The 25,378-nt window shown below is 37.4% G+C and overlaps 1 protein-coding gene across 1 annotated transcript in view; it reads right to left on the bottom strand.

The window, feature by feature from the left end:
- Window positions 1-1,986: 1,986 nt before the first annotated feature.
- The window catches only part of GAB1 (GRB2 associated binding protein 1), a 46,721-nt gene continuing 23,329 nt past the window's right edge, over window positions 1,987-25,378 (bottom strand). The window contains exons 6-13 of the mRNA XM_031553252.1: window positions 23,974-24,578; window positions 22,088-22,173; window positions 21,570-21,873; window positions 8,806-8,895; window positions 6,601-6,694; window positions 6,143-6,266; window positions 3,207-3,329; window positions 1,987-2,956 (exon numbers count right to left, since the gene is read on the bottom strand). Coding sequence (XP_031409112.1) covers window positions 2,798-2,956; window positions 3,207-3,329; window positions 6,143-6,266; window positions 6,601-6,694; window positions 8,806-8,895; window positions 21,570-21,873; window positions 22,088-22,173; window positions 23,974-24,578 — 1,585 coding nt within the window. The 3' untranslated portion in view covers window positions 1,987-2,797. The remainder of the gene's footprint in view (window positions 2,957-3,206; window positions 3,330-6,142; window positions 6,267-6,600; window positions 6,695-8,805; window positions 8,896-21,569; window positions 21,874-22,087; window positions 22,174-23,973; window positions 24,579-25,378) is intronic.

The raw sequence follows: 25,378 nt of genomic DNA, 5'->3' as shown, positions 1-25,378 counted from the left end.
ATTAAGAAAAAGAAGGAAAATGGTATAAAAATAGTTGACTATAATTTATAGTAATTGACTCTCTGAATGCTGTCAAATTTTAAACGACGGAAGAATAAGCAGAACCTGTAAAACAAGTACTGATATCATAAAACACAACAAAACTGCCTTGTATCAATTGTTCAGTAAAAGATGCCCGTCTAGGAAACTTCTTCTGAGGCATTTATGCTTCAGTATCAGAGACGCTCAAGACACGTGAAAAAATACTACTGATACCTAAATGTAAGTGTCAGTCAGTGTTCCATTGTAACAACCCAAAGAGTTATTAAATAATAAATAAATATACACACGCACAGAGCCAGTAGATGTCTCAAGGAAGGGTGGGTTATGAATAAGAAAAGAATTCGCACCCCTTCCAAAATTTCTTCCCCTAATTTAAGTGTCTATTGAGAGACTAAACAAACAAGGTTGAAATAGGATTCTAAGATCCTGTCAACTCCTTGGATGTACGTGCAAGTGCTGGACCACACAGTGTGACTCTTTCCCGTAACAGTAAACATCAAAACAACTATGGATGATAAACCAGAGCAGTGAATATCTCATCATTTCTGTTAGCAAATTAGAGGCAGCTCGGTGGAAGCGCTCTGCTATGACTGTACCAATAAAATGCTTCAAACCAGCATCCTAAACCAAAATTACCTTCACATTAAACGTTCCAATCATTTGACGTATCTGTGAACGTGACAGCCATTGCAGCAGTGAGGAACAGTTTATTATGTAGTAATAATAACTTCAAAGCAGAGTTGAGTTTTACCTCCAGAGTCCTTTAGGATTTGAAATGCTTCCGATTAAGCTTTCAAGGTCTCCTGGCTCACATCACTACTCCAGCTCCCAAGAGGTTGGGACTCAGATTAATTTAGTTGCTTGCAGCAGGGTTTTAAAACAGAGATTTGTTTTGAAAATTAATTCAACTTTTTTTGTTTGTTTCGACAGCTACGTAATGTACAATTTCAGAAAATAAGCGGTTGGAGTCTAGGCACTTTTACCAACACATTAATACCCACTTGCTGTTTAACAGGACAGAGCTTAGACATCGAAACCGAACAACTTGATTTATTTAAAATTCACCTCAAAATCCATTTTTTAGCTTTTTTTTAATGAACATTCAAAGCATCAAAATATTACTGATTTTAAAAGAACCTTCGTTAAAAATAACATAATTTACGTATGGTAGATTGTGGTTGTGAGGGGAGAGAACCAACCAATGGTAGATTAGGCACAGTACTAAGGCCAACGTGTCAGAAAATGAAACAGCTGCATACTCAAATTTTAAGTGACCTGGACAAAATAAAACAATGGGGTGGGAAAACAAAACCAATAGCTTACTCAAGGGCAGCTGTGGGGAAAAAAAAGGGTTAGTAAGTTTTCTATCTAAATCTATCCTGTTCGTGTATTTAAACAGCTCTATTTTCTTCCATATATCAAAAAAATTGTTTCTAAATCAAGGCAGATTATTATTTGGAACTGTCATAGTAAAATAAGGGATCACAGTACACAGAGCTTAAAATCCTGTACCAGGAAAGAGGAACGAGTGGTTTACAAGGGGATCGTTTAAGTACATTATCTAATTTTTAAAACAGAGATATAAAATATCAGTTGCATAGGGATTTAAATATAAGGCCAAGCAGGAGATTAAAGTAAAATAAAGATTGTAAGAAGGGCACTACGGTGTCAAAACATAGTATTTTCATTTGAATTAATGTCTAACTCAAAATCACAGTATTTTGCTAGTACTATAAACAGTGAATGTCAAACTGTCCCATTAATCTTGAACTGAAAACTGACATTAGAACTTCTAAACAGTACAAAACTAAAGCTCACTGTCTAAACCTGATCAGTGTATTAGCACAGTAGTGCTTGGTACGTACCTGATTTATATACTCTACCTTCTGTAAATAATATAAAGGTTATTTCTTGTTAATAAGTGTGAGATCACAATATTACTGCATGCCATCAGTGGTTTGCAGGCTTACTTGATATTTAATTACTCAGTCTTAAAAAGTGTGAGATCCCACCCTGCAGAATCTTCACCTATCAAACACAGAACACTGTCATTAATAAAATACAATAGAAGTTCCACCGCTAACAAGTAACATATAAGCCAGTATTGTAGGTCTAAACCCAGTATAGTTCATTATTATTAAATCACAGCAATTTTTGTTAGGAAGGTAACCTGCAGACTTCCAAATAATCTTTCGCATGTATTAAATATAAACAAGTACGTAACTAACGGTCACCTCTTGACACTTCAAGTAGATTATTCAATTGTGAAAGTATTCCTGCAAAAAATTGATTTTAAGTTGTTAAAATGAAGTTCAAATATTAATTTCCATATCTACATGTAGCTTAATTAACCTAGAATTGTAAGGGATAGTAGTGTAAGGAAAAAAATTCTGCAAATGAATTAGGCATTAAAGTACACTAACTGGGAATACCTGAACCAACATTGTAACTGAAAAAGTGCATAAACATGGTAATACTACAGATGTGTTAACTACAGAACGAAAGGTTTTCTGAAAGCAAAGTGGTACTATTTTACAAGTCATTTACAGGTTGCGAATTTTCCAGAGACCACGTAGCCAATTTATGATCTTAAACTCCTCTGATGCTTATCAAGTGTCCTTTGGCTTCCATCCTACTCGGTCAAAAACCTATTCACACACCAGTGAATACCGTACAGTCACGCAATAGGGCCATTATGGTTCTTGAAATCTTCAAAATTCATTCCTTTCTGTTCTTTGAAGAATAAGCAGTGTTTTCACTTCACACTTTTTGTGGGCGTTTCTGATTCCGTAGACTGTCGCCCATCAGTCCACGCCTCTCGTGTGCTCTTCAGTGCAAGTGTTTTCTGCTGGTCAACTACAACGTAATCAACTCTTTCATCTGCCACACTGCTGCCTGAACCACTGCTCTTCTTCTGGATAAAGGCAAGAGAGAATGAAAAAAGCAAGTTAAACTAATAATTTACTCATTAGAAAATTAAGTACATATCCCAAACATATATAGAACAAGCAAACAGGTTTCTCTGCAGTGTGACAGAGCCCCTCTGATTGACCTTAGGAGAAACTAAATGGGATGACATAGCTGGAGGCTCTTTCCCAGCAGCTACTTGTAAGGAAATCCCAAGCTGTTTGTGCCGATCATTCGAAAAATCAGGACTTGCTTACCTTACGAGGTGGGGTAGATTTTCCTGAATCTAGGTCCAGATCTAAATACTCTACTTGTTTATCTCCTTTAGGTTTTACCATGGGGCTGCTTCCTCCATCAAGACTGTTGCTACCGAACAAATTCTGAAATTGTAACATAAAGAACTTCAGCTGCAAACGCACACGTTAACAACCAAAATTATCAAATACGCTTATTATAAACTGTCAAAACATTGAAGGTTAAAGAACTGAGTTTTTACAATCAGTTAAGCCATGCAAGTTTTGTTGACGTTATGCAACAAGTAGATATAGTCAAATTAAACAGAAATGAAACAATGTTGAGCTTGGGACAAAATCAAAAGCCAAAGGGAGTGGACGGAAGGAAACCAAAAGCCGCTCCCCCAAAGTTCAGATTGTCATCAAATCGATCTGTACCTTCCACCTAATACCCCTTTCATACCATGAGGTAATAATGGAATTGCTTTGGTGTTTCACATTCCAAGTTTAAAATTTCTTAACTACAATTAAAAAACAAACAAACAAACAACTTCAGATTGCTATTAAGTACCTTAGAAGAATTTCAGCCTTTCAACAGTAGCAAAGCTTCAAACGCAACTTTTAAATTTCACTGAAAGCTATCGTAATTAAGCTTAAAACCAAAAGGTACTATTCAAGTAAATAAAACTACAAGATTATCACTTTGGATAATTTGTGCAGGACTGCCTAAACTGAAGTTGTATTGCATATACCTACATTTCAATTAGCCCAGACTTTTACAACCTCACCTCCTCTGTCCTCTCCCAGCCTGATCCCTCCCTCTTAACAGGTGTTATAGGAACAGTACAATAGAAGGACTCTTCTCTAAAAGATAAAGAAAAAAAGGAAGACAGAGGGCAGCAGTCAGCAAAAAATGAAGAGGAAGGCAGAAGGAAAGACAGAAGGGTAAGGCTGACAGCAACTTGAAGGAGAGAGTTGAACATTGCTGATTTTATTAAATAAAACAGAAGTGCAACATGTCCAAATGATGATTCAATGCTGATGACAGAAAAGGATTTTAAAAGTATGGAGTTCTCACTAAGATATAGCTGAAGCAAAAAAAAGTATTTCTGAAAAGTCTATGCAATATTTTAAAACAAAGGCCTTGGGATACCTGGAAACATTCAGGTTCTCTAGGAAATAAAATATTTTATTGGTTAGAGCTTAACAGGCTGGGCTTTTAAAATTCATGCTGTTATACATTATGTCTGTATCATCCAACGTATTAAGTGGTAACAATGACAAACAAACAACAGGCGAAGTTTTTGTTGCCCAAATTCTCTAAATATACTTCTTCATATTTAACACAAAAAGCAGCATGTCTGTGTTAAGGTTTCCAGCACAAATTTATTAAAAAGAAAAAAAAGCTCTCAGTCATTAGACATCTTTTTATCTCAAGCAAACTAAACAGGTAGAACATAGGTATAAGAAATCAAACTTAAAATACACTTAAATGAAGATGAAAGAAAATCTGTAGAACAACCCTGGAAAATGAATGGTGAAAGCAAACAGAAGGATACTAATGATAGGCAATTCAGCTGCAATACTAAAAGCACTGTCTTAGCGCTCATGGTAAGAATCAGCAGAAATCCCCACTCTTAATTGCAATGCTGCAATTTTACTGGGGGTAGGAGACAATTCCAAACCTTTGCAAAACAGAACATTTCCCATATCTGCATAAGGGGATGTTACTGATTACTTACCAGTGCCTCTTGCACAGTACTCTACGAGGAGCTAAGTTTTTACATCACTGGCTCCCCATTGCTGAAGTACGCTTCCCCTAGGAAGCGCACCTGTGCTGCTGACAAGTCAGAGAGACATTGAGCAAAGCACGAGCCAGGACTTTCTAGCTTGCAAGCTTGTACCAAGTCACAAGTGCCACAGAGAAAACAGCAGGAGGGGCTCACTCTGGGGGTCGTAAAAGGTGGTATCCATAGGCAGCTACAGAGCACGAAGGAAAGGAGACTGGAGGAGACCGGGGGGGGTATCTGGGACAGCAGGGAATAGGGTAGCAAGCAGCACTGTGAAGAGACAAGGGTTAAGTGAAATGGGATAGCACACGCCATATAAGGCAGCAGAGTAACGAAAAGAACAAAAACAGAGGTAAGCAGGTTCTGCCTCAAAGAATATTTGGAAACCACAGCTTGATACGGCTTTGAAGATGAAAAACAGATTCCCTAGTAAGAAATCCAAGCAGCAAAAACACAGTAATCACACTGAAACTACTCTGAACTAAAAACTGAGGTAAAAGTGCAGATTTTCCCCCAGTGTTTCAAGGGTACTATGGATTGTGTTTCATTTTAGGCCTAGGTTTACTGCTATCCTTTCACTTCAAAATTTTTCTATTTTCTTGTACTTGAACCTGAACTAAAACAAAAAACCACAGCATATCAGGAACTTCTCTTACCTAGCTCTTCAATGGATGCTAAATATTTGAGACATCACCATCCAGAAAAGTTCTCCCCAAAAAGGCAAAAATAAGCAACGTATCAAACTTCCCTCCCCCTACCCTGGACCCTCCGCATTTCAAATGTCCTTTTAATAAAGGTTCTAAGCCTGGCTTAGAGGACCTATGATAGCTCATTTTCCTTGATAAACTGATATTGAACTGCTGCATGGTCTAGAACTATCTACTGAAGACAAGACAGTTTCTACGGAAAAGAAAAATAAGTAATCTCCTGATCTATTTTGCAGAGTCTAAACATATGCTAACCACAGTCTCTACATATGATTATGCTCGTATCTTCCCTAGTGAAATCCTATCAAAATTACAATTGCAGTAGAGGGGTAATATTATTTTTTTCCAATTTTGATCAAGAAGTACAAATGAAGGTGATGCTGAGCGGAAGGATTTGTGTTTGCATGATTTAAAAGTAAGGACTGCACAGGAAGAGAGTAGTTAAGATGTAGATTTTACATACTGGGTCTTCAGTGGACTGATTTGGATTCATGGATACATAATTCTCTTCACTGTCGTGCGAGTCACTGCTGGAAGTTGTGCTATGAACTGAATCCGGTCTGGGAGACATGGGAAACCTGGAGGAGCTAATTACCAGGAATTATTTTACAAACAATACATCTTGAATATCTTAAACCTCCTGGTAAACAACAAAAATAAACACGTTAGAGCTGGAATCTTCATTCAGGATTACTAGAGTGTCTCACTATTTGGTTACACAGTCCTTTACATACATTATTACAAAATAAGAATTAATATTGACATACTTTTGTCTTAATGCATGCATATGCATACACATAGTTCCAAAGGAAACTTCAATCTGTATTACACAGGCTGAAAATACAACACAGATGTATACACATATTATTAATGCTATAGTCAACAAAAACAATCCAAATGAAGAAAAGCTAGGAAACTTACTCTCGTGCAAAGCTTCTGGTGATCGGAGATCTAACTGGGGCTTGTAATTCTTCCCATTCAGGCAGAGGTTTTATTTCTAGTGGAGCTGGTTTTGCTATGTAAGAACACAAGCACAGAACGTTCTTAAGCAAACTTAATTTAATAGCATTTAAAGTTTTTAATGCCAAAAAGAAATACTGTTTATTAAACAGGAAATACTAGTTAAGAAGAGACACTTCCATTCTCATAAAGCTGTGACATATTAACTTATGTTTTACACTTTCCAGTTACGGAATAGCAAGAGTTCTTTAAAAAAACACAATTTAAGAATTTTGCAACGTGGACAAGTACATAGTAATTCTATTTTGAAAAGAGACTGAAAATGGCATCAAGTTCCGTGGCACAACAACTTGCTCAACTGATAAGCACAGATAGGCCTCACTGACAGTTTCAGCCTTAAAATGCAAGCATAGCCAACTCTGTATGCTTTTATTGGCTTGTGGACTATTATTATTATGCAAACTCTGCCCTCACTGCACGTCTCCTTACGGATTAGGTTTCACAGCTCAAAGTATGAGCAGAATATTCAACTATGATTAAGTTTGCAAAATGGAGAGATGAGCCAATAGCTAGCTGCAATGCCAAAAGGTGCTTGGCTTGCTTCAGAGCTCATCAACTAGAGAGCAGAGCAGCAGCATACTGATTCCACCAGAGACAGCTAACGTGCCATTTTTAAGTTCCATTTTCAGAACAGAACTACAAGTTGAGTATTAGTGAGAAACATCATCCCTCCCTCCCTCCAATATCTATGATTCACCCCTTCCTAAACAATAATATATATATACACACACACATTTTAAAGGAAGATCATGAGACTACAGAGAAAAAAATTACACAACTATTGTCATAGTTGTAATCTGAACTTCAACCTTCTTCACAACTGTTTTAAGAAAATGAAATGCAATGTCATTTCAGTAACAACCAGCCTCCCCCCACCCCTCAAATCATCTGCTCGGGGCATGTTAACAAATTCACCAAGATCAAATGTCAGGCATGCAGAGTAAAAGCTCTCTTAAGAGACCACATGAGGAACTGACAGAAATCAGTTGCTTAATCAGTGTGGTCATCTTGCAAGGAACAAACAGAACTGCACTCATGACACTTTGGTTATGCTCTCTCTTCAGATAGAGTTCATCGCAGAGTCAGCTATCTTACATATCAAACATAAGGACGCATGATTCACATTTTCTGGTTAAGCATCAGTCTTTAGCATCCCTAACAGTTTTCCCCTTTAATTAGAAAATCATAATTACTCAAAGCACATCAAGCCTGATCCAGTAATTCTGCCACTTCAACTTGCTTTTCTAAGACCTGTCACCACAGCCTCTGAAGAGGACCAACAACACACCTATGTCAAGGTGCCAGGTATCACAGGAGACAGGGTGGCAGAGCTGAACTTTACATAGGTGAGATGATACCGAAGACTGAGCGACAATAATTATCAGTTTGGCCACAGCCTTCTGTGGAGGCCAGAAGCTAAATGGCAGGTATTTTCAGCGGCCAAGGTACCACTCCAGCAGAAAGAGTAAGGACCTTGTCCAAAGCCCTCTGAGAATATAAAGAACGTTTGATCAGTTGCAATGGGCTTTAATAACCGAAGGTACCGTTCAGCAAAACTTCTGTGAGATTTTTAACATAATCTACAATTTGTTCTACTACACGTGACCATACGAAGAGCCACGCCAACAGCCTAAATAACGCCCAGACTAATGGCGATATTCATATAGTTTCATACATAAATCTCTGCATCTTCCCGTCAGTCATGGGAAGAGTTTTTTTGCCTTATTTCAATCCTCATCCAACAGCAAGAGACCCAAGTAAACTGTGAATTCACAATCGTTTCCTAATGAAAGATATTTCAAGCAACTTACAGGTGAGTAATATATTTCTAAGGAAATAAAAAAGTAAATGCAGAATATGAATAATTGAAATTTTAGAGACTTAGTATCGATGTTAATGCCAAAATAATGCATTCATGCGCTCTTTAGAAGAGAAAGTTTTTACTTTCCTATACAGAACGTCTTTTGCTCAGTAAGGTATACACATCCATGATCTTAGATTATAATAGAAGTAAAAAGACTATAAGAGAGAGATAAAATAACAGTTCCTCTAGTTTTTGTTTTATTTTTATAAAGCTCCATAAACATACAGTGCTGAAGTACATACCCTTTCTTCTTGTAGTAAAGTCACCTATGGTTTGTGAATCAGTTCGCTCTAAACCATGTGGTTTAGGTCTTAAAATTTTAGGACTTTGACCTAATTGGCAAAAAGAAGACTCTCTTAATAAAATATTCTTTTTAAAATTGGAAAATGGAATTTTGTAAATAAACAGCACAATCCCCTGCAGAAAGGTTACCACCACAAGCATAAGCAAGCTGCTGAAGGAAGAGTTTTACAGTCCATAGCTAGGTTCCACGCTGAAGCCGTAAGCACCAAACTTGAAACAAATAAAATACTGCATGCAAGTAATTTGCTAGAGGCAAGCATAAAAGCTGTACAAAAAAGCCCAGAGGTGCATCAACAAATCTTGCAACTGATCATCAGTTGCTTTCAAGCTGTATTACATAAAAAACACCAGCAACATATTTAAGGAATTCTCCAGCACGACAGGAGAATATTTACCTTTCAGATGTGAGTTAAGTTACTTCCAAACAAATTAAATCCTTTTCAGTGAAATTATTGCAGTATTGGGAAGCATCCTATTCACCACACAGTCCCTTCACCTGAGAAGTCCTCAGAGTTCTGTATCAACCTGCACCAAAATCAGCCCCCTGACTGCAGAAACTGAGCGACCTTCTCTCCGAGCTCCCAGTCTGCACTCGGGAGCACACCAGAGCATACATGGCCTTCACCACAAATGGCCTTATCAGAAACTGAAGTCACTTAAATGTATATATTTTTAATTGTTGGTGGCCATCTGCAAGTGCAGTAGATGAACTAATCATTCTCTAATATGCTGTACTATCACAGAACGCCATATTTTAGACCAATCTAGTAACAAAACAGAGTGCAAAATAAGAAAACATTTTAGATTGAATAGCTTTCTCATGGGAAGAAAGATACTTTCCTTTCAGTAAGGAAGTTGTTTGCCAATTTAAAACCCTGCAAGCAGTTCCGGTCATGCTGTGTATTTTAAATATGATCAGTAATAGATGATAACTCCAATCTTTTCACTAAGTCTACAAGACAAAATGTTTAATACTAGGAAAGGCGAGCGTTTCCAGGTGGAACACTAAGAAGCCATATGAGAAAGGTAAATTTTCACAATAAATCAAGTAAGTTTAAGACTGTTTATTTTCAAAAGTTGCCCTACAGCAAAAAATATGGGAAAGGACTGGCACAGAGTCAAACGTGGGCTTGCACTACCAGCAGTGAGCAAGAATGCTTTTTAAAGCAGTAAATTTGGCAAGAACACTGGGACTTTGCAAATCTCAACCTGAAGGGTTTTGCATGTGAAGAGCCCTATTACTGTTATCATTAAGCATTGGGAATAATCAAATAATAAGAAAAGTAAACAGAAAGGTTTTGTACTATATCTAAACATTTACACACTGCTTCTCAAAGACCATGCAGGTAAAACAATGGATTTATTTACTAATATTGTTGCATAGCAACTTTCTTAAAAATAAGAAAAGAAAAAGAACAGACTTTTCACACAATTATTTTCTCATTTCAAGAACAGATGCTGCTATAAGTGGCTAGAAGTGCTGACAAACAGACAGAGCACCCAGGCAAATGCTGACCAAAGACCTGGATTACACGTGCTACTCACAGTAACTCTGTCAGGTACGCTGTTGGCTAAAGCTAAGCATGACCCAGCATGCTGGCCAAGTTTATTCTGCACTGATTCGATATTTTTTCAGTACCTGAACTACAACTATGATGAATGCTTGCCTATAGAAAAAGACCAAGGTCCCCAAATCAATTGAACAAAGTTAAAATTCCATTATCTTCTACTAACAACAATTTGATGCTGAGTATCATCACCTACTCATATCAATTCCCCATTCCAGTTTCATAATCTGATTTAGAAGAAATTCAGGCTGATACAACTCTATTTAAAGTGTCAATAATGTACTAACACATGAGCATAGATCAGGAGTACAGTGAAAAATCAAGCAGAGGTAGCAGGGTAATGGAGTAATTTCACTAGTGTGTACTTTATAACCTCTCTACTCTTGCAGCCAAATCACGTAGGCTGAAGTGACTGAAACCAATCGTATTGAGAGGTAAGCACAGCCTTAGGAATCTGGGTCTGCGAGTCATTTTTGTTTTTAGTAATGGTTCAATGTGGTCTTATGCATTCAACGTCCCTCAACTATATTATCACCCCCATTTTTATCTATTTTTTATCTATTTATTATCTAATTGCCTGCTTCATACTTAATTTTGCATTCAGAAACTGTTCTGAGACTTTCTGGAGTGCTATATAAGCAAGTACAGGTCCCTGTAATATTCCTCTTATGCAACAGACAAGAATATACAAGATGTTCCCGCATAAAATAGACGTACGGAGTTTTTACCTCTTCCTGCTGAAAAACTGTTCAGTCTAAAATAAATTTGGAAGCAAATCAGCTTGTTGTTACTGGGATAATGGAATGACCTTAGTTTGCCACAGGGAATTAAAATATTTGCGTATTTCCCCCCCTGCACACACACAAAACCAAAAAGCCTAATTCTCTTCTGAGTAGCTCATACTGCAACAGAAAGACCTGACACCAAGCAAAGGAAAAGGAACCGTGGAGAAACCACAATCATGAAACTGATGTTTTTTGTTTCAGTCTGTAACGCAGAATTCTTCCACCCTGTTTTTGTTCATGAAAAAAATAAAAACAAAAAAAAATAACAGAAATCCTTTGATAATACTCTTCACTCCATCAAAAAACACATCTTAAATAAATGTGTCAGAAGTTTTAAAAACTGTCATTCCTTGTCCAAAAATCGGCAGTTTCTCCACTATCTTAGTTGCATCTTTGAACAAAAACACAAGTTTTTAGAATTTAAAAAATTCGAGTCCCACAACGGAAGGTCGTGGTGCTGAGCCAGAGTAACCTCGCTGCTTTGCTCCTCAGAGTTTCTAGAAAAGCCCTCAGAGTAAAGAGCTGAACACAGTACACAGAAAATGCAGTGTACCTGTACAACAGACTGTTCTTCACCATTTATTCTCAGAAATAATCTCCTAACAAGTGTCACAGGGCCCCTCTTCTAGTCAGTTTTCAGCAGGAGAAAATACACGAGGTCTCTGTGGAGAGCACGTGGCTCCACTTGGCATTCCAGCTCCAGGGACACTTACAGAATGCGCTTCCAATGGTTTAGCCCACAGACCCAAGCTGACCCCAGCTAATATTCAGGCACTCAACATATGACAACATCTAATTTACAAAACTATTCTGGGAAAGGTAAGCCTGGGTCTACATACAGTTTGTTTATTTATTTATTTTTAAAACTAAAAAGGAAACGAGACAACTAAAAAGCCCACTGGGGAAAAAAAAAAGCGACAAAATAAATACGTTATGGCTAGTGAAACAATCAAACAAGAAGTGAAAATTAAGATGTTTCTGTTGTTCAGTGAAATCAGCACTTGTGAAACGCAAAATGCTACAGTTAGAAAAAACCTTCAGTTTCGATATGGTGATACGACTGTGCAAGGGCACTCTGAGATAAAACAGATCCAAAGAAGCCTAGTTCTCTGAGGAACGGCTGCTTGCAAAAACTGCCCAGTAGAACAGGCAATTATGAATCCAGCATTAGTAGTGCACTCAGACTGCATGAGTTCTGCTCCTGGCATTTCAGCATGTGTCAATGCTGCCTTTGTTTAAGAATTCATCAGGAGAAGAATCACTTGTTTGACTTTGTTTCCAATAACGGTTTAAGTTAAAAAAAAAAAAAAATTCTTTCTTTATTAATTGGCTGATGCATTCTTTTCTTGTTTTCCATAAAACTCGTGACATACGATGCCGAGGACAGGCAGTGGGAAGGTGTACCACTACAGCCAAGTCCTGTATCAGAGTAGTTAGGCCCTAACATTTCTTGTTTTAAGGATACAAAAGGTAATCATTGAAGAGCTTCATGTTGCTTTCAGGCTATAACCTTGAAGCACTATTGCTAACAAGACTTCTGTTAAAAACACTTACTTTTTGACTAGTCGCTTGCTGGCAATGGATTTTACATCAGGAAATTGCAAATATCCTCGTAAAAGAGGCCAAAAGATTCCTTAAGCACCAGCTATTTAGGGCTTAAATTTTTAAAGTAAACTTACTAACGTGACATAAAATTTGAGAAATGTGTGATCTGTTAATGCTGTTTCCTGGCCAACAGGACTCTAATCCTCACAAGACAAGGAGATCAGATGTAGGAATGCTACAGCAGTGCTTTACTTGGACTAGAAGGGGGAGAGCAAGAGGGAAAAACAGCCATTTTAGTGTCCTGCATCAACAAAAGTCCTTTTAGAAAGGCATAACTAATAACAGTTTTCAGTTCCCATTAAAAAAATATGCATCTTTCTCTACGTATTCAGAAGAAGCTGAAATTTGAAGAGGTCCAAGAATACCAGCACTCTAAATCATTGCGGTTTTTTCCTTAAAAAGAAAAAAAAGTCAAGACTGAAGCTCAGTCCCACAGGGCTTATTATTTGACTTTCAGTTCTGCAGAATAACCTCCCCCTTTCCTTCGCTTCCCCTTCCTCACCCGAGTGAACTCAGATTCCCAAGTACATGGGCTTCAACAAAGAGCTCTACAAATATCCTGAATTTGCTTTTCTTTTTTTATAAATTGTTTTTATAAAGACTATTTCCTGCCAAGGTACTTTTAATTAGAAATATGTATTCAATTACATAATATTCATATCCATTCCCATACTAGCACCCAATAATAAATAGGAATAACAATATGGTACTCAGATCTGGTCAGTGGTAACACATGGATGATGACAATTAGTCTTCTCATAACAGTAAAAATAAAGTGAAATCAGCTCATGCTTTCAATATTATGAATTTCCAAGGCAGTCATCTAAAGAGATACTCTCCAGTTTTCTTAGACACCTCTGTTTTCTCCAAATAGTTCATCTCAGAGCACTGGTACTTTGAATACTCCCAAAATTAAGAAAGAATAATGAATGGTAAAAAAGAAAAAAAAAGAAAAAAAGGGGACTATAAAGTCAAGCTGCATCTGAACAGCCAAGGTTCACTGGTATTCATAAAATGTTTGGCAAAAGTCAGAAAAACTAATTTGAGAATACCAAAGCTATTAATCATCCAAATACTATTTGACTGCTCTAATTTGCAAGTAATTCTCCATGTTTATATTTAAAAATCCCCTACTGCATGACCAACTCAAAGCCTTCATGTACTGCTTTAAGACCAAAGTACAGTGTTCTGATGTTTTTATTGACTAGTAGCTTAAAGCAGCACTATCATTCATGAAGTCCAAGAGATACTACTTGAGATTGATTTCATTTTTTCTTTTTAACGAAAACTGAGAAACTGGAATAGCATGACAAGATGTACATACGTATGTATGTTTGTGTAGAGGAACATGGTTTAGTGATCACTATTGGTGATAGGTGGATGGTTGGACTGGATGATCCTGAAGGTCTTTTCCAACCTTGGGGATTTGGTGATGCTGTATGATATCAAATAAACTATGCTTGCATATACAGGCATTAAAACACAGGGAAAAAGACCAAAAAAATTTACAAAGGGAAGAAAAAAGTAGGTTATCACCAATGTTCTCTTCCTGCTCTCCCCAGGGTCTCTGAAATTCTAACATCAGCATCTCTGCAACTAATATCAGAGTAATTTCTGTAGTTTGTCTTTAGAGAGCTACTGTTTAAATCTTTAAAACCATCGGATTTAGTAAATCAGCTTCATCTACAACTAAGAAATACTCATTTAAATTTTTTTTTTACTTGGAATTATTTGTTGTTTCAAGGTTTTGCAAGACTGATCACAGTTTCGAGTTGAGGACTGGTGGATCATACCGAGGCACTACATAAATTTTATTTTAGGCTTGTAACTGATAGCTAGCCTTATAGAAGTAATTTAGTACTGGCACTGTAAAGGCATAAGATCTAGCTAACCTGAAGGCTTTGGAGCCTGAGGGTGGGGAAAAAAAAGAAAAAAAAATCAGTACACTGCTATTTATCCTGCTTTAGGAACTCTGCAGAAGCACCAAAACATCCTCAAAATTTTTGCCTTTTCAATTGTTAAATAAAATGAACGGCAAGTTCATTTCAAGAGAAATTAAACGCTTAGATTTCTTGAAATGAAGCATACTTCTGCTCTGAAAACCAATCATGAAAATTAGTTTCTTACCAGATGTTCAGTTCAGTTCTTGCCACTGATTAGAACTGTCATTCACAATTCTTCCATGACTATTTGCCCTTAAGTCTAAGTGAGTGGTCTTTTAAGACTATACAACAATCACGATAGCATAGAACACTGCAGCGTTGCCAAGTTCTGACTGTGTCTCCTTTTGCCCCTAATCTCTCCCTTAATTTTTAAATAAATCTTAGCCCGTTGTTGCAAATGCTTTAACTGTTTCTGTAATTTTATTTTGGGTTGTTGGTGTGGTGCTTCTGTTATACTAGGAAAAGCAATATGTTCACACTGTCCAATTCAGACACCCCTACACAAATATTTAACGAGGCAACTCTTCACTTGGCTATTTATAACTAAACTTCATGATTAATTGAAATCAATTTCCTTAAGAAGGATTTAGCTTAGGATTTTGAAAAAACTATACTGAACTACAACAATGGGTAATTACAGTTGTCATCCAGAAGCATCACAGCGGGTCTTATGGTGGCCACAACGTAGCAAACATAGCAGATGCTTCCTGACACACGTGGGAGTTCTGTGCACAATTCCATCTTCAAAGTGGACTTGCATTTGTAAACATAAGGGGTTTTTTCTTTTCTTTTTTTTTTTTTTTGTTTTGTTCCGTTTTGGAAAAAATAAGTTTTCTATGAGGTTAATCTGGTTGTGAGATGCTCACAAGTAACCAAGGAAAAGATAGTCACGTCCTGATGAAAAACACATTTGTGTGATCTGACCATAAATTCCATCATGTAACATCATAAATGATAAATGTTTGTATGAAAAATAACCAGAGAAATATCACAGAAGTGTAGGGGTTGGACAGGACCTCTGAAGATCACCTAGTCCAACCCTCTGCTAAAGGAGATTCCCTACGAGTTGTTATAAAGGAAAGCATCCAGGCAGGTTTTGAGCATCTCCAGAGAAAGAGCCTCCACAATCACTATGGGCAGAAGCAACATTTTTAAAAGAATCGCAAGTACAAGGTGCAACCAGGTACTTCAAGTGCACAAAGAGAAATGCATGCATCACTCAGTATCTCTACATCCTAGTTTACTGCTTTCTCAGCTTAAAATTACCAATACCAAGCAGCAGTTTCTTTTCAGGATAGTTGTATGGACTGAAGTTGCAGAAAGCATCTCTACACAAAATTCTGATGACCTATTTCTGCTAAGAAATAAACTTTTTTTTTGGGGGGTAGGGGGAGGAAGGTGAAGAGTCACTATACTACCTATTTGTTTTTCTTGCCATCAGCAAAACACATTGTGAAATTCAACCCAAGACTCGGACTGAAAATCTTGTTAAAAATAATCTTGAAAGTAATTAAACTCCAGCAACATTGAGACAAGTATAACTGCCATCAAAAATCCAAGGAACCAGGAATTTTAAATTCTCAACTGTCTGTCAGCAATCTGCTTAGCGATGCTGAATACATTATTCCATCACAACTCCCTGTGACCCTGGAATGACATCTGCATTAATCTGAACTCTCCTGTAAAGTGTTTTTATAAGAAGGTTGGATCAACAGCATTACAAAAATAACAGCATCGCACTCAATTTAAATTGAAGTTAACTTCTGATTCTCATTCCTTACTGATCATAGCTTGTTAAATTCAGCCACATGCTCACAGTTAATATTTTCCTTTCTAGAACCTCAAAAAAAAAAAAATTCACTTTGGCACAAAGATGTGCTTTAGAAAATGGAAACTGCCAGCTTACAGTAAGTAAAGCACCAGATCAAGACTTGAAGGAACTACGTTCCACCACCATTAATTCCATCAACTTGTTTAATATAGGTACTGAAAAAATACATTTTGCCAGCCAAGACTGAAAACACACGCAGTCTTAACAACTCTGAACTTTATAGATGAAGAGATGCACCGCATATACTAGATACTATACATCCTGACGGATTCCTCCATAGCTTTATTAAAGAAATATTTTTCAAAACATAAAGATCCTAAAATTTTGCCTTGAGAGGACAAACGTGATCCTTTAGTCCTGAAAAAAAAAAAATTGAGGCTGTGATTATCATGAACAGAGATCCATGGACACCCAATCTCTCTCACACGCTGCTCAGCCTTGTCCTGACCTATGAACTACTACTGAACCACCCTCTGCCCCTTTTATTTTCAAGCATGTGTTTTCCTTGATCTAGGACTTAACATCAGATTTGTATCAAAGATTAAGATTGTCTTAACTCTCAGATCTCTGTCAGACTTGAAAACTTTCTCACGGACTGCCAACACAGCCACTCGAGACCTGCTTGTTCAGTATCTTTCACTACATAGACTTGTTCCCTGTGGAGCAGCAATGGCAGGAGGCACTGCCTCATATCAGACATTTTGAAGAGCCCTATGAAAGTATGTGGTGGAACAGAAGGGAACCTGTCTGTTCTTTGCAGCCTTAGCTTTCTACAGAGACTTCACCTCACTGCATTTATGTACTTTTTATTCTACTGGCTCTTCTTTGATAAATGGCACTTAGAAGGAGGAGCAAGAATGCGTGACTGCCTACTAAAAAAAAATTGCCACAGAACCACTCTGTCACAGAACCCGTCACAGACTTTTAACAATTCAGGGAAAGTGATGTAACTGCAGGGATGGCTGTAACATGTCTGGATAAAGCCTTTTGCTAGCAGCAGTGCTTTGAACTTAGCATCAGGATTGCATGCAACCATGGCAAGCCAAAGAGCCAAAAAGCAGAAATACAACGCAGACTTTACATGAAATAAATTATAATTTAAAAAAAACAGCACTCCAAGAAAACCCACTTTTTTTAAATATAATTTTTGTCATTCAGTTACAGGTGACTGCAGAAAAAACATCTGGCCAAATACTCTCCATTTTGTCCCAAGTAATACATCACTTACCTTTTGGTGTATTTCTCTAAAGAAAGAGTAAAGTGTTTGATTCAAGCTACAGGGGCAGGAAGCCAACATAATGTTTTGAAATTACTTTTAAGACTTTCAAGCAGATAAGTACTGGAAACTCCCCCTACTTACATAAAGAACCAGTGGTAATCCAGAGAAGTGAAACTACATGAAAATGCAATCTCAAGTTCCTGTGTTTTGTTTTTGTTGTTGTAGCTTTTTACCCCATGCTCAAAAAAAAAAAGCTCTTCTAAAAACCAGATCAAAATTACATAGGGCATCTCAGACCTCATCATGGCTTCTTGCCCAGTCTACTCCTACTGAAGAACATCTGGCAAAGCAGAGGTGAGCAAGTGTCCGTGCACAGAACAAGCACATAATTTAGTGACTTTTACACATACATATTAACCACATTTACTTATTGGTATTACTGATTTTCATAACTCACTCTTCAATCACAACTGAGACAGAGGAGAGTGCTAACAATTTGATGAGTTACCCAGAACTTCAAGTGCTTGCATCAGAGCAGTGAAGTCATGCACCTTACAGTCAGCGCTGCTGACATAATTATGTCATCTGCTGACAGATGGATAGGTCTTTGTTGCCCAGTTATGTTATTATCCAAAGACCACAGAACCTGAATTAATCAAGTATTTATTCTGTCTCAGGTTCACAAAACAGAAACACTGGAGGGGAACGCAGGCTCTGTATGACAGAACGGACTCCGGCATTGTTGTATTCATTTGCTACTATTGCCAAACTCCACTGCCTGTAAAATTCCAAGGTCTTAAAATGAACAAAAAATATAGAAGATACATAAGCAAATACATCTGACAACTAAAAACAGTGCATTCCTTCTTCATGTGCTAATTTCTCTGTGCTATTTCTGTTCTACATTCAGAATCACAATTTCGAACCAAATTTGACAAACTTTCCAGATCCACACAGAAACATTACTGAGCCAATGTTTAAGATAAAGGTGATAACTGTAGTTCTCAAACAAACACATCTACAAAAACAACTGTTTGTTGGCAATACAAATAGTATTTTTGCAGCACTATCTGCAATTGTTAAAAAAATACAACTGATTCTTCTGACAGAACACAATATGCCCTCATATGCTCAGAAGCCTTAAAACCAAAACACCTGATCTCAGTAATGGCAATAATGCCATTTTTAGTGATGGTCTACAACAGAAAAAGTTGAATTAACCACAGAAAAATATTAAAAGGAACAGTATTCGGAACTCAACTATTTTAAATACCATTTGCCCATTTCTACGCCTACCTAGATATTATGGAACATACTGACCCACTTACTATCTTCTGTGTACTAATTTGTAGCAGAACACCACTGCAGAACATTTATATAATGCAGAAACAAACTGATAATAAAATTTGCTAAAAGAACTTGAAAGCTGAAAAAACAACACAATAGAATGTAAAGCACATACCTGCTTTGATTAATTAAGGGTCCACTAAATCAGAAGTTTTATTCTATTTTACTTTAAAAAGAACGGAAGTTTTATCTTCTCAAAAATATTTCAGGAAGTTATTCGTGTACTGAAATGGGAACAACATTACCACCCTGGGGCGTCATCATATCTGCTCTTCACAAGACTGGAAAACTTGTACAATTGAGAGAATTTGAGTATGCCTGCGTGTGCATTTTATTAAGACAAAATCCTCACTAATAAATCAGAATTATTACCATTCTTGGTAACTCAAGATCTTTCTATGGCATTTGTTTGTTCCCCCAGTCAGTACAGCCAGCCAGTAGGAGCTACACTGGGCACCTCTACACTCAATAGAAGTTGTGTTAGCCTCCTAATCTAAAAATCTGTTCCCTGTTGTTAGTTAGGTTTTCTCATCTGTAAAGCATTTGAGGGCAGGAGCGAAGCGTAATCCTCACACAGCACTTTCAGAAGGTGAACGCTCAGTTTCAAGAACAGAGTCTCAAAATTAGCAGTGCTGCCTCAGCAGAGATCTATGTGACTGCCTTGCATCACCAACAGCAAAACAAGAAGCTTTTCAACATTAAAACTTAATTGTCAAGCATTTCATGAGTAGAACACACAAACCTGCAAGTCAGAAAAAAAATACTTCAAAGCAGCTCAGTATTTATTTTGAGAATACTTTCCAGCATTGAGTTTCATTCTGTTACTGTCCAGTATTTCTTAAAAACTGAACAGAGCTACTCTCTGCTAACACAGTAACAGACACAAACAGAGAGCCATGGTTCTGAAAAAGGCCTTGTTTCACTTTCTGAACACAGACAGTCAAAATGAGAAGAGGCACTTTGTTTTACACTGAGATCATCTGTATCATAATGATATTATCCCCTTTGCTTAATTATACATAAGGCTGTCTTCACTTATAAGGAAAAAAACAGTAATTTAAAGTTTTAATTAGGTTAATATTTTGGATCATCTGATAAAAACATGGATTTTTTTCCTCCAAAATGAAGTCAGCCACTGTCAACTTAAACACTCTTCTCAAATGTGTAATTCTGAAAATAGGAGCTACAAAGTTCTGCAGACACTGACAATTTGTTTAGTTCCCAGTTCTAGAAGAAAGATATTTTTGATAACTTACTTCACATTGACTGGGAAGTCCAAGCTACTTATTAGTGATTCTCAGTAAGTACTCTCATATGGAGACATCACAATGATATCTATTCCTTAAGTCTATCACTTAAGTCACCTAAATAATCATTTACTTTAAGGCCAAGTAAACATAGTGCACCAGATTTAAGAGGTGCACTCTTGTTTTTTTCAGAATACTTTTGGAGAAGCCCTCTAAAATTTGTGCACTCCTCCCTCAATTTTGTCGTCATTACTGTAGCTTCAAAACCCTTAAGTCTTCTCTCACACATTCAGTCATTTGAAATATTTCCACATAGAACCAGTTCTCATTTTGCTGCATGACTGTTCATCTACTGCAGCCTACTTACTGCAGCTTACACAAACAACATGGTACCCAGTGCGTGTGATAGAGCAAACATACCTTAAAAGCAGGTTTGAATTAACAGTTTCCTCCTCACATTTGGATCTCAAGGAAAGAATATCTATGGTAACCTCATAGCCCACATCCAACATCTTTTCTGCCCCATACGGCTGCTACATCTTAAACATTGGCCAACCTCAACATCAAGTGATTTTCCTTGTTTTTACGGGTTGAAGTTAAGACAACATTATGTACTCATCAGCAAACATTTCCCTGAAGCTAATATTATTCTTACACAAACACATTTGTAAGAATTATTCTGTGACTACTGCATACTTAGAGTAAAAAGTAGTAAAATATACCACTCATTACTTATTACTAATTGCTAACAACGTTTAGATCAAAAGCAAATACATAAAATATCTAAGTTATCTACATCATACAATGGAGCCATTGACCCTGTACCAAGAGCTGCTACGTCTATAAATTCTATGTTGTTCCTCATGTGCTACCTCCATTATAAGTTAGCCAGCTGTCCTCTGTGTAAAGACTAGAACTCATACTTGAGTGTTAGCAATTCTACCTAATTTTTGAATTGAAATCTAAACCCAAGTTTGTATTTAGCAGTTACTGTATTATCATCATTAAGAAACATCCTAGAAATTTTATACATAAATTGGGCCAAAATTCCTTTGTTAAAATTGCTCAAAAAACATTATTTCCCACCAATCAGAAGTTTTAAGAGCTACAATATTTTATTAGATGATAAAATCAACTTCTATCGGATATTTTCCTCACCTTTTCTGTCTGGTTTGAGGTTCCGATCCACTGGCGGTGGTTCACATTTTTCAGTAGGCACTGACCGTCTGGGAGGGGTCTTTGGACTGGACCTGAAACCCATGTGAGAGGGAGGAGGGACTTGCTTTCCAAATAACGGAAAATCAAACGTGCCTGGTGTCATTGGAACATAATTTGTTTCCTGGATGGGTTCAGTGAAGCTGCTGGAATGCTGTCGTGGAGGAGAGTTGGGATTCATTGGGACATAATTTTCATCTAGTTCTTCACTTGAAACACTTCCCACTGTCAACATGCTTCTGTTTTTCTAGAATTAACATATATTTCCTTTAACAAAATAAGTTACGCAATCAGCTGTGAATCATATGAATCTTTTAACCTAAGCTACTCAGATTAGTAAGATTAATACATTACTTTGAAACTGAAAATCACAAACACCGTTCACCTTGCTTTTTTACACAGAAACAAAAAGCATTCAAGCTCTGTTACTGTTGTCTCTCATAAGATCACATCATACTTACAAAGTGGTTATGGAAGCCCTCCAATGAATTAGATCTGTCATTCGGAAACGTTCGTGGAATATCATAACAGTCTTGAGAACTAATTTCTAAAGAAATAAGAAGAGAAAGTGGCTATTCATCATTCCTGTTCCCCATTCCTTGGCACGAGTCATCCAGAGTTCGTTGTTATTTACTGTCTGCTTCTAAGACACCATGCAAACGCACCTCCTAAAGCTGCAGCCAATAGATTTTACCCATAGAACTTGAGATGATGAGATGACTCAGCACTTGCCAATCAACTTGAAAAATCTTATAGTGATGTTTTCCATATCAGAAAAAAGAAAAACCCAGTAATTTTTCCTTTTTAAGAACCAGCTAAATCTTCCTTTCAAATAGGCAGGCATAAAACCTTCCTGTAAGAGCCGTATATTTTGAGATAGAAGGCCCTCATGAGAAACCTACCATAAAATAAACAACAGGCGTAATTTAAGGTCTAGAGTGAGGTCTTCTGACTGAATACACTTGATTAGAAAGTGCTGATTCAACAGAAATTAATTCGCTGCAATAACAGGTAAATTCTTCTTACATCCCACCACTCTTCTCTCAACTCCCCTGTAGGTTTCCAGGGGTTTTCAGATTGACAGAACCAAAATATCTTGTGCTTCTCAGGGCCCTGGCTCTCAGCACTCCATATTAAGAAGGTCCTCACCTTCGTGAATGCCTCTCTGGAGCGCTAGCATGTTTGTGAAATACTTTGCCCCCAGGTCCTGGGTCCCACTCACTCGTTGCAGGCAACAGCTTGCACTACTTCTCAACAAGCCTGCTTCTACTGACATTAAGACAGAAACTCGGGGGGAAATTCTATTTCATTCTCCGCTTGTCCTAGAAAAAGAGCTCCAAAGGCTTCCCCCCCCACCACCATCATTTTCCTCATTTTTGCCTGCCATCCCACAGGCACTGTAACGTTGCCCACAAACATCAGCACCAGCTCCAACCAGTACAAAATTAGACTCTAGAAGTCACATCTTTATACCCACTGCCTCAGGAACCTAAAATAAATGAAACTCTTAGACCAGAAATTTTTAGTAAGACAACAACTGCTCTCTGTAACAGTAAATATCACTTTCCAAACTCAGCCTTTCACTGCATTTCTTTACTTTAAATCTGAGAGAATAAGAACAGGAACAAAACAAACAAGCAGAAAAACAAGAAACACTGAAGTCTTTCTAAAGTAAAAGTAGCTCCACCGGATTTGCTAGTACCCAGAAATATACCCAGCTGCTAAAGGAAAAACAACACTAATGCATTAGCAAGTCTGCAATGCTGACATTTAAATGGCTAGAAGGAACAACTTCAGTTTTACTTTAAAAGCTTTGTATGCATGTCTAAGGAGAGAAAGTTTTTGACGTCAATAACCAGTTCAGCGTTGATTTCAAAGCTCTTGGTGCATACCAAATTCCACTGAACCTCCAGCTTCTGCAGATCTTGGTCATGATGTGTGAACCTTACCTTGGTTGTTCTGACAGACTGATAGCAACAGTTTTGAACTCAGCTATATGACCTTATTAGCAAAAAACAGTGCTTAGTTTTCCAAGACTAATAGAGTCACTGAAATGTATAGCACTTCAAATACTTCCAGCTAAAGCTGAATACACAGTGGAGTAGCCTTTATCAATGTTCTGCGCTTTGCTACTTCAATGCTTTTCCCTTAATAAATATGTCTTTCTCTGGTTTCTTACATATTTTAGACTTCAGTGAGTGCTTTGTGAAGAGCCACACACTCGCTTCTCAAGGACAAAAGCAAGACTCATTATTCAACCCACATGTACCTCATCTTTCTTCATAAGACTAATATCATTCAGCATGAAAAGAATCTGGAAGAGCCAAGTAAAATATGGAGCACTGACCTTTACGAAAGATATTCAAATCTACAGTTGAAATGGTATTACTGCGTGAGGGTGGTATTCCTGCTGTAGGGATACAATAGCTACTATCAGTATCTGAAGCTGTGCGAGTAATGCTACATGTTTCCACAGGAGATCGATCTGCGGCGTGGTGAGGTTTTGGTGGCCGAGGTGGAGGAATATCTGGAATAGTATCCAACTTTGAAGTCTGAGACAATGTTCCTTCTGGAAAAGTTCGTGGAATCTGATAAGTACCTCCAGGCGTAGGGGGAATGTCGTAACTAATGGAGATGTGCCTCATCTGTGCATCTAATGACGATGTCGCTGATGGCGTATTGAAAACATGCTGCTCGCCTTCTCCATCAGTCCCCGTTGGAGATGCTGCCTTCGGTAAAACATCTTGGGAGTAACTCCTAGGCAGGTTATAAAGGCTGGAGTCTGCCAATGGTAGTCCAGTACGAGAAGGCGGAGAGTCATAGACACCTTGCTGCTGAAAAAAGCCATTCACAGCTTGCTTGCTCATGGATGGAGCAGGGTTTTTGTGGGAGGGCACATTATCATTGCAGTCTGTTTCAGAAGAGCTGGATTTTGCAGAGTCAGCGTGAGATCTATACACAAGATCAAGAGATTCAAACATTGATGAACACAAAGAAAAGAAACATCAAAATAATTTTAAAAATGTTTAAAATGTGGACAGCTGAAAGGCGCATCAGTCTCTTCCAACTTTTAAAAAATGAAATGCAGGAACCCAATTATGAAACAAACTACTTCAGAAGGATTCCAAGTTATTGCACGTACACAGACCCATGCATGTGAAATAGGCAACAGCACAAGCACGTAACTTTAGCAGTAGCTCAGCAAGTTGGTATTTCATAATGCAAGTGATCTCCAGGAAGATGTCAAGACAACCTAAAGCAAAGTTTATTTAGGTAGTTGAAAGTTGGGTTTAATTTTTTATTCTTTTCATCAGCTCTGCAGTACTTCAACAACAATTAAAAGTGAAAATGCATTCAATCCTTGAGTTTTTACAATACTTGCTAGTTCTAACCAGTACGAAAAAATGTGACAAAATATGGTTGCTTGCAACACTCTTAAGTGTATGCCTGAAGTTACCTACTAACCAAATATTCAAGTATATATATATATACACACATATATATATATATATGTATTTTTTTAAATACATTATAAAGAAGAGAAAAAGAGAAATCCATATGATATATGTAACAATAGGGTGTTTTTTTGCTGAACACCAGTTAAGGCCACATCATTAGGCAAAATGGCACAGTTGTTTGCCTTTATTTCTTTGGAAGACCACCTTTTCTGACAACAGCTCTCATTATTACTGGTACCAATAAACAGGGAAATAAACAACTACCTTTTGGTTCAGGGTTTTCTTGTTTTTTTT

This window comes from Meleagris gallopavo, chromosome 4 (assembly GCF_000146605.3).
Source record: "Meleagris gallopavo isolate NT-WF06-2002-E0010 breed Aviagen turkey brand Nicholas breeding stock chromosome 4, Turkey_5.1, whole genome shotgun sequence".
Classification (NCBI taxonomy): Eukaryota; Metazoa; Chordata; class Aves; order Galliformes; family Phasianidae; genus Meleagris; species Meleagris gallopavo.
This window is presented reverse-complemented; position numbering and strand designations above follow the sequence as displayed.